The 10,429-nt window shown below is 42.7% G+C and overlaps 1 protein-coding gene across 2 annotated transcripts in view; it reads right to left on the reverse strand.

The window, feature by feature from the left end:
- Positions 1-10,074, reverse strand: part of HMGA2 (high mobility group AT-hook 2) — a 114,989-nt gene extending 104,915 nt beyond the window's left edge. The window contains exons 1-2 of one of the 2 annotated variants that reach the window (XM_084499744.1): positions 9,222-10,074; positions 6,537-6,623 (exon numbers count right to left, since the gene is read on the reverse strand). In XM_084499744.1, coding sequence (XP_084355870.1) covers positions 6,537-6,623; positions 9,222-9,332 — 198 coding nt within the window. In that variant the 5' untranslated portion in view covers positions 9,333-10,074. The remainder of the gene's footprint in view (positions 1-6,536; positions 6,624-9,221) is intronic. The other variant, XM_084499743.1, reaches the window with a different exon arrangement.
- Positions 10,075-10,429: the final 355 nt, after the last annotated feature.

Raw genomic sequence — 10,429 nt, forward strand, 5'->3', positions numbered from 1 at the left:
ATTCGCCGATCAATCTCTGTAATGGACACTGTCACCTAATGCTAGGCAAAGCAGATCCCTCTGCAAGAGAACCTGAGACGAGGAAGCAGAGAAGGAATCTCTACAAAAAAAAAAAAATGTACCACAAGTTAAATGCAATTACTCTGAAATAAGTATCTCACCAAGAAGAAAGCTGTGAAAAATAAAATTCACACTCCTAAAGGGCAAAATTATCACTCAGACTTGTTAAAAGAGTAAACTTACTCTTTAATCGTTTATACCAGAGTTACATGTAAGGTGAAACCCTCTTATGAGAATACTTGTTAAAGTGCATTTGCTACATACCGGAGCTGTCTATTTCAGAGTTTTGGTGCCTTTTAAAGTGTTCATTTTTTCCAACCTTATTACTTGAAGGATGCAAAAAACGTGTTTAGTTTTGAAAATTTATTTTTGTGTGTGTGTGTCCCATTTATGTTTATTTCTCAAAACAGGGGACGTAAGCCTAGAAAAAAAGATCAGCTAAAATTGTTCTTAACAAATCTGCACCTGACACGTTGTGAAAGGATAAACACCATTTATTTTCTTCTGTATTCACTGAAAGACCCTTCACCAAAGCCTAACTTTTTGGAAACTGAACCCACTTTGCTCTACCAATTAACACTACCCAAAGGTTGACAAGAGCTGTAAGCTTAACCAGGGCACTCAACGCTGCCTGATGGGATAGGGGAGCTGAGCAAAACCCCTGACAGGCTGGGGGAGCTGAGCAAAACCCCATGCCACCATCTACCCTGCAGCACAGCATGGGGGTGCCAGGAGCTGCTCCAGCCACCGGTGGTGCCTGGCCCCTGCAGCGGGGACCCTTTGCACTGAACGGCGCTGTATCCCTGCTGCATGTGATTTCCACCTCATGTCAGAAGAAAAACATTTCCAGTCCTTATCAAAACCAAACCTTTCCCAGAGGTGAGCTGAGCAAACAGCGGGCCATGCTAGATACTATGTTCTGGTACAGGGCGATTCTGTAAGTAAATAGGAGGGTTTCCATAGACTAAACTGCAGAAAGTGAGCGACGGGAACCTCCCGAGTGGATGTTTTTATCTCCATTCTGAGGGAAGGGAAAGACAAAACACTCCTGGAACAACCATGAAGGAGTAGTGGCAGTCCAGCGGTGATAATAAAGGCGTGAAGTTTAGGAAAATATTCCCCCCTCTTCCCATCTGGATTTTTTATTTTTTATTTTAGTTTGAATTCTGCAAACCTAACCCGTATTTTCTCCCACAAGGCTGTCTTTTAATGTCAGTGTATGAAGAAAGGTTTTATTGCATATCAGACAAATAATTCAATGTTTCTCCATATCATTTTCGAGTAATTAATAAGCATAGGAATACGTAAGTGCTAAAGCTTTGCTTTTCCTCTTAAATAGGTATTTACATAATCTAAACCATGCTAGTCCGTTGGCTCTTTGCTTTAGTTGAAGTGTTGCCTCTGAAGCTAGGAATAAATCCAGGGAGAGCCTCAAGCCACCCAAAGATCACAAGGATCCCTATTTGGGCAGCAAGATGCAAGTGCTCTCAGCCACCTTACCCACAGCAGCCTGTAATAGCTTAGTCAGAAAGGAAGCTGCTGCCTTAATCCTCTAAAGCACTCTCTGAAATTGAGATGTGTTTGGTCAGGCTTTTCTGAGCGTTCGGTGCTGCGCTAGGAGACATCCTCTTGTTCTGGACAGCTGAGACACAAAACCACCCAACTTAAAGAAGGGCTGGGGCCATAATCAAACCCAAGTTTATGATACTTCATGGAAAAATATGAAATTTCTTAAAACCACTCACGTAAACATTTCATTGTTGCTGTGTCACGTTTTAGGAACAGAACTGGATTTACTTGTTCTTCGGCACAGGAAATGATATTTTTGCCCTGGGTGAGAAAGATGGCCACTCCAACCACTGCCATGTCATTAACCTGTCTCCAGACAGATCTGCAACTCATCCAAGCCCTCTACCATGAGGCCACCAAAACCTGCTTTCCAAATGGCTGCTGTCACCCTCCATGGTACCCGACCGCCCAGCATCCCTGCATCTCCCCGCTGCCTAACTGGGCCAAGCCCGAGCAGGAGCTGAGGCTGTACTACTGAAGGCAATTAACAAGACAAGATAGGTATAAATAATTGAACGTGCTCTTCAGATATCTATCTATTGTCAAGGAAAATTGCGAATGCAACAGAATCCAAATTTTAGGAACTCTAGCCACTGTGCAAAATGATCTGAAAACCTCAGATAAAATGTGCCAGCGCTGAGGTCTGGTGGAACAACTGCTAGGTCCCAGCATGAGGATCACTGCTGCAAAACCATGCCAACGGAGCTTGTGCAGGGAAGTACCCCTCTGCCACAAAAAAAAAAAAAAAAAAAAAAAAAAAAAGTTCTTTTTGCTCTTCATTTTTCTTTCTTAGAAGAAACTTAAGCATTGGCTGGATACAAATATATCACACTTTTCACATCATGCTTTACCCCTTTTAACTCTAAACGGGAGTCAGTCTTCTCCTGCTTTACCCATCTTGCTCAAAACATTTGTGGTCATTTGTGGTCCCTTACTCTTTAGGTACAACAACCATACTACAATCCCTTGATAAATCTGAACTTGTGTTCCCTTTAAGTCTTTTATGACTGGTGCTGGTGAGAATGAATGAAGCATGGAGAAGCCAAATAGATTTTCATGAACCAATTTAGGGCAGAGTCCTGGTCACGTGCACTTTTTTTTTTTTTTTTTTTTTTTTTTTTTTACCTTTGGACTGCTTAACTCAGGGACATGGTTTTCTACATACCAAACTCTGGCCATGTAGTGAGGAAACAGTAGTAAGTGTCACCACAGAGAGACTCCACAAGTTCTGGAGAATGGTATTTCAAGATCTAGAGGTACCATTAGTTAAGTTCACTACATGAATAACTACAACAAAAGCCACAACATTTAAACTGAAGGCGAATTTTACAAAAAAGACTTTATTTTTGGATATTCCTGGGATATCCCATTGACATTTTCTTTTGAAACAAACACACAGTAGTTACTATCCCCCTACCTTTTTTTTTTTTTTTGGACCCAACAATTGTGTTTCTTCCTTCCAAACAGGAGAGCATTTATACAGTATTACAGTATTTTTCTTAAGCCCAGATACAGGAGCTAAACAAAGAGAAGCCCCTGAATGCTTAAGGGAAATGTGATGGGCTGGGAACACAACTCAGCCTCACAAATAAAATTCAAGCACGCAACACCCAGGAAACTAGAAAGGAACATCCTTACTATGATCCTTCCACAAAAACTCAAGTTACTCATTAGAAAAAAGAGAGAAAAAAAAAAAAAAGCTTCCTTTTTTGCTAATTTTTTACAAATATTTTAAATGAATAACAGAATGACTTGTTTGAAGACACAGACTTGAATAACAGTCTGATTGGGGAGACTCAAGTACAAGGTGATAAGAGCCTTTTTGTGTCTCTCTTCTCATCTGCTAACATGTTGTGTTCGTTCTGTTCGTGAAAATTAAACAATTGAGAAATTATTTGTTTTTCCATAAAATGCATTTTACCCTTTGTGTGACATAAGTTAGGTATGTGTGATATGCAAACCTTTTTTTTTTTTAAATCATGTATTACCTAAAATTAGAGTAATTGCCACATTATTAGCTATCCAATTGGTCTTGCAACATTCTGTATGCATTGTCAAGTTTCACATTGCTAATTTCCTAACAAGCACAGTTTGTTTTCAGATGCCCCAAGGCCAGTTTACTAAGACCAAACACAAGCTCTGAAAGCTAAAGGGAAAAAAAAATTTAAAAAAAGTCCTATGAACCAAGAAATTTTAAATCCACAACACAATCAGCTTCTAGGGTAAAAGTGTCCCTCAACTGATTTAAGGGCATTTGCTTTTTGAAGCACAACAAAACAAAGCCCCAGCACTCAAGTATTTTTAACTGACTGCCAGTTTGTGCAATGCATTTTTAATTGTGATGTGTAATGGTTTGCAAGAGAACACCCCATCAATTAATCACGAGTGCCTTCTCATGTCTGCTCGGTGGGTGCTAGTGGCGTGCGTTTATCTTACATGTTGTGAACACTACAGAACATTTCAATGAGCTCACTTTGAAAAACACAGGCCACACACTATTCTGCAGAAATTCCAACAATTTCCAGTTGCATGTATAGGACCCATGTTCACAGGCACAGGGTCTGAAGTGAAGCTAGCCCACTTCTGTTTCTGAGAGTTGAGACAGGGGATAGAAAGCCTTAAATAAATATATGTGTGTCTATGGATGTGTAAATATGTTTGTCACAAAATCAAACATATAGATCACTCTCTTAAGAGGTGATACCCTCATCAGCAAATGAAGCTTTCTGTGTCAAAAAAAAAAAAAAAAAAAAAAGTGTCAAAACCTTTCCATCCTTATTACTGGTAGAAAAACTATCAAAATTGGTATTAGATGCTTTGAGATGTCTGGTGAGAAGCTGAACCATTTTAGAGAGGGTTAATTATCTATTTGGAAAAAGAGCTAAAATATTTATCAGAAATGTGATCACTGACTTTTTTTTCTAAGAAGGCTTTATCACTGTTTTATGTTTTAGGAGATTTATCAAACATTTACATATTTTATCTATAAACCTAGAAACAAATAAAAGTTGTAATTACATACCCCTCAAAGATTTTTTAATGCTGAAAAGACATATGGTCTTTGGTCAATTTTTTATAATATCAACACCCAAAAAAAGTTTGCTTTAATTAGGGCAGTAACTTGATGCATTCTGAAAATCAAAACGTTACAATGAAATTGCTCAGTTCATAAATTAGATTAAAAAAAACAACTGTATGTACCAGAATCATCTGGAAAGCTCTTGAATTGATATGCCTACATATGTATGAAAGATTTTAAGTTATTTTCCATTAAAACTGATTTTCAAATCACTCATACAAGTGAAATAATGTTAATATTTCTTTTAGAAATATCTTTTGAAAACACATTTCTATGAATTACTTAAAATTTAATCTTATTACAAATATTTCTCCTAGGAAAGCCAACACTCCTAAGAGTAATATTTAAAATACTAAAGCTCACATTTGGACTTACTAGACTAATAAAAAACTGCTCTCTCCCTTTTGAAGAGTGAAATTTAAACTTTTTTAAAGTGAATCTGAGGAGCATTTTTATTATATAAAGAAAAAAAATCAACATTTTAAGCTCACTAGGTTGCAGCGTGGCTTTGATGTATTTTAAATACTTAATTTGTAAAGCATTTTTACTAATTCATGAACTTCTTGACAGAATATACCATTTTTTCCAGCTTAGAATGTAAAAAAACTATTTTAAATTTGAAGGGAGTTGGAAAACGTCCCTCAAACAAATGCTGAAAACACTTATAACAAAACAGACATGAAATCACAGTCACCCCCTAATAATTTAATATTTATCAGGAGTTGCTATAGTAATTTATAACACTGAAAACTATCAAACTTAATATGGTCAGGACCATAGGCATACTGAAAAATGAACCAGAATTAGATGAGACTACAAATAACTTCCACACAGATTTTGTCAAATATCTACTTAAAAGACACTGATACACTTAAACAGTACAGTTCACTACCAGATTTTGCAAGCTTTTGTTTCCAATTTAGTACCTGTAAATTAATGCTAACTGCTGTGTAACCATCAACATAAACAAAACTCCAGTTTTTCTTTCCAAGCCTATACACAACTATTTATCTTCACTAAAATAATTCATGCAGCAAGGTATTATCTGCCTTGATAGCACAGTCTTCTGACGCTGAGCTTTCCCAAGTTCCAATAAAATTAAGGCATGTTTTCACATTATATTTGTGATCTGAAGTCCATGCACTAAGTGGAAGGACTCCAGTGAGCTTGTACTATAGCTGGATGCATTCAGAGCCACCATAACACAAGTTTGCTCCCATCCCCAAACAGAAGTAGTGGTTCAGAAGACAAATAGCACTTCAAGTAAAAAACTCTTTGAAAGTGATTGCTAAACAAGATATGGTAGGCTTTTACTGTAACTCACAGTTTACTTTACCATCACATTTTAAAGCTGTAAATTTCAATATATGCACTTATTTCCATCAACACATAATTGGATTTTCTTCTAATTAACCTGTTTGACAAAACATTTAGCTTTAATACACAGATTTGGTCTGTAGTAATAACGTCTGCAAGTGGGTAAGAAATTAATCTTCCTCTTTCAAAAACCTTAATCAAGCAAATAATATCCCTAATATTGATCTCCTCACTAGGTACAGGAGATCTCAGTAAATGCATCGAATGCACTATGTTATTTCACTAATCTGGATGCTATTCAAAAAGCAAGCTGCCCTTATGGGTTCTGTGCCTAGGGTCGTCCTGCAGCATGTTATTTCCAATCTTACAAATGCAAAATACATGCTCTATGATGTAGCTGCCATTATTGAAAGGGTCCCAGCCCCACAGTTCACAGCCTAAATGACTGGCTCTTTTGCCACCAGTTGATGAAAAAACAGCATTAGGAACTCTCTTTCTTTAATAAACTCACCTTCTGGGCTGCTTTAGAGGGACTCTTGTTTTTGCTTCCTTTGGGTCTTCCTCTTGGTCTTTTAGGAGATGGTTCACCAGTTGGTTCCTAAATACAGGAAAACATGCTATTGTGGCAAGAAGCTACAGCTAACCAAGAAGAACTGAATGATAAATTACTGAGCAGAAAACTGAGCAGTTACTTAAAGAACGTGAATTAACAGTATAAATAAATGCAACAATATTTAAAATGTAACTTGAAAAATTAAACAACTCAAAGTGAAGAAAAAATGCATTTAACATAATAAAAGAGTTTAACTTTCCTTGTAATTGCATACAAAAAAAAAAAAAGAATAAAGAGTCTGCATACTCTAGCAAGTTAGTTATATGGGAAAACACATTTTTAAAAGAAGATGGCCATAGTTTCCCTCATGCAAGAATGATTATTTCAAAATTAATACGGTTATCCATTTAATGTCAATTGCATTTCATTATAACAAGATAGAGTTATCATATGCAGTTACTAGCACACGCTATTGAAAAAAAAAAAAAAAAAACAAAACACAAAACAATGCTAACTACTGGAAAAGTTGAAAGTAAGCTTAAGACTATTTTCTCTCTCAAGGGTACAAATAATTTGGGGGGATTTTTTCTGCAGTTCTGAGCTCTGCATTACATTCACACCTATTGCAAACAGAATTGATCCGAGTAAAATGCAAACACTGAAGTTTCTTGAAATGGAGCACTAGCAAGCCAAAAAAAACCCGAGGATGTAAAATATCTGAAACAATAACAACAACAACAACAAAAATCTAAAATGACTGGGCAGAAGCAATGATTGTTTTCGGAGTTTTGTTAACTAACTCCTCTGGCTGACAGCAAACAACCAGTCCTTAAAAATGCCTATGAATTACTACGAGCTCGGACTCCAAATATTTATTCAGCTAATCACAAATACTATAAAACTCTTCAAGCCTTCAATATCATACATTTCCCTCGGACTACGGGAGGTGGCAAATCTAATTCAATGCGGTTCGTTAACTTAGACCAGCTTAAAACCCTTCAGCTTTTCAGCTTTTCCACTCCCGGGGAGGCTCAGGGTGCAGGCTCAGGCTGGGGAGGCTGCAGAAGGGCTCAGGCACCGCACAGCTGGGCTGAGCACGGCTAAGGAGACGCGGCTTGCTTTCTCTGCCATACATTCAAATGAAAAAAAAAAAAAAAAAAAAAAAAAAGGAAAAGGGGTGGAGGGGGGAGAAGGGAAAAAAATGGGGAGTGAAGGGGGGGGAGGAAAGGGTGCTGGGCTGATGCTGGGCACGGAGCCGCGGGCGGGTAGTGAGTGGCACTGAGGGCAGAGCGGGAAAAGCAGGGGCTCCACTCGCACGGCTTTCCAAAAAATAAAAATAATTAAAAAACAATAATAATTTTTACTTTCTGTTAAATTTGCTGGAGCACACCGGGGGCTCGGCACCGGCTTGCTCCCGGCCCGGGGCTCAGCTCCTCGGCTCGCTGGGTGCCCCCGAAGCCTCTCGCAGGCTCTCGGGGCTTGGAGCTGATGCTGAATGAATGGGGAGAGAGGTTTTAAAGCTCCGCGGAAGCTTGGCTTTTAAATGCGGCTCCCCGGGCGGCCCTACTACTTCCAGCCGCGACTTCCGAGGCAGGGAAAGGGCCGCGGGGAGCCCCGGGCAGCCCCCGAGGAGCCCCGAGAGCGGCTGTGCCGGGCGGTGCGACAGCGGCACTCGGGAGGGATGGGGTGGGATGGGGTGGGATGGGACGGGACGGGACGGGATGGGATGGGGAGGCGGGGGGGGATAATGCGCGAATCTGGCAACCTTAGCGCGGATTGAGGTCTGGCGAGTCAGAAAGGAGCCCTGCGAGTCCCCTTCGGGGCCCCGGGGGGAGCCGGGCGCCGTCCCCGCGCCTCGACCTGCCAGGGAAAGCGGCGCAGCCGAGGCAAAAGGTGTTGCAAATGCAGGGCAAGCCCCCTCCGGCTGCCTCCCCCACCTCCGTCGGCAACGGGGGCACCTCTCTGCAGACGATGACGGGGGTGAGGGAGGAGGTGGGGAAGGGGGGACGCCAGGAAAAAAAAAAAAAAAAAAAAAAAAAAAAAAGAGAGAGAAAAGAAAAGGGAAAAAAAAAAAAAAAGCCAACCCTATGCGACTTTCTAGACACCCTCCTCTCCCCCAACCCCAGGATCTAGGGGCAGTCAGGGGCTGGGCTGGTCAAGCTCGGAGGCGGCAGCAGCCCCGGTGGGACCCGACACACGCACACACACACACAGCACACACACAGCGCGCACACACACACACACAGGCTCACACTCACTCACACACACACACACACACACACACGCTGAGACGTTGCGAGGGCTCGCAGAGGAGGGAGCCCGGGCGAGCCCCGTTTCCCCCCGCTCGCCGCTTTCGCAATTTCAAACCCAGCTCGAAAGGAGCCAGCGAGCGCTGGTTGGTCGGAGCCTCGCCGCTCCATGTTCCCCGTCCCCATTGAAAAGCCCCGGCTCGCCGCCCGCACAATAGCGAAAGCCCCGGGCGGGCTCCGCGGCCCCGCCGCCCGCCCCGAGCCGCCGCCGGGCGCTGCCCGCCCCGCCGGGAGCCCCCGCGCCCCGTCCCCGGCCGCCTGCACCAATACGTACATGGTTACATGCCTACAACACTACAGATCTGCGGCTCTACGCCTCTACGCGAATACTGACTTGTGGTTGCTTCCTGGGTCTGCCTCGTCCTCTCTTCTGAGGCTCTGCGGTTGCAGGTTGCTCCTGGGCAGCAGTGGAAGGCTGACCGGGTCCCTCACCTTGTGCACTCATCGTGACTTCTGCCGCTCAGCTTTGAACCGGGTCTCTCCAAAGCACCTTGGAACGGGGGGGAATCAAAAGGAGCTCTTGCTGCTTTTGCTGCTCGCTGCCACCACCACACCGGACGTCCTGGTGCTGCCAAAAAGGAGAAGAGAAGGGGAGGAGGAGGAGGAGGAGGTGATGGTGGTAGTGGTGCTGGTGGTGGTGGGAGAGGAGGGGGAATGGAGCTCTCCTACAATTTAGGAATGGTTAGTAACATGAAGCAATTCAAGAGAGGGGAGGATTTTTTTTTTTCTAAAAAAAAAAAAAAGGAGAAGAAGAAATAAAGGCAGAGTAGTAGATCGCAACCCTGGAAATGCGAGCAGAGAGGGAAACACTGCGAGGGTAGTCGGAGCGAACCGAGAAGGGGAAAAAATCCTACAAATTGAAAGCAAGTGGTGGCTATCGCGCTTAGATCGGATCAGGACAAATTAAGATAAGACACACTGAAAGTGGACTGAGAACACTGCACGGTCTTGCCAGAAGCATGCACCCTGGGAAGCCGGGGATTTCGGCAGCAGCGGGAGCAGCGGGCAAAAAGCGCGATCATTTAAAAAATAATAATAAAGCGATTTGGGAGATTGGGAAGAAAAAACTGAGGGGGGGCGGTCCTGGGTTCGTGTCTGTGATGTGAGCTGCTGGGACTGGAAATATTATTATGCGAGTCCTGCCCACGGACTAAACTAGGATGAGGGTTTTAAAAAAAAAAAAAAAAAAAAAAAAAAAAAAAAGAGGAAAAACCACCTTTACCCGTGGGTGGAAAAACCAGGAGGGGGCTGTGCAAAAAGTAAAAAAAAAAAAATAAAAAAAAAAAATAAAGGGGGGGGAAGGAGGAGGCAGAGCGAAAAAAAAAAAAAAAAAAAAAAAAAGAGGGGGGGGAAACCTAGCTGGCTGGCGGAAGGCCAGATAAAACATGAGAAAGCCGGCGGCCGGGGGAAGCGGCGGCACAGCACGGCCCGGCCCCGCCGCCGGGTTGAAAGGCCCCGGGCGGGCTCCCCGCGGCCCGGCCGCCGCCGCGCAGGGGGCGCGCAGGGGCTGCGCGGGCGCGGAGCCGCCGCCGCTCCACGTGG

Source organism: Aythya ferina (genome assembly GCF_964211825.1).
Source record: "Aythya ferina genome assembly, chromosome: 1".
Lineage (NCBI taxonomy): Eukaryota > Metazoa > Chordata > Aves > Anseriformes > Anatidae > Aythya > Aythya ferina.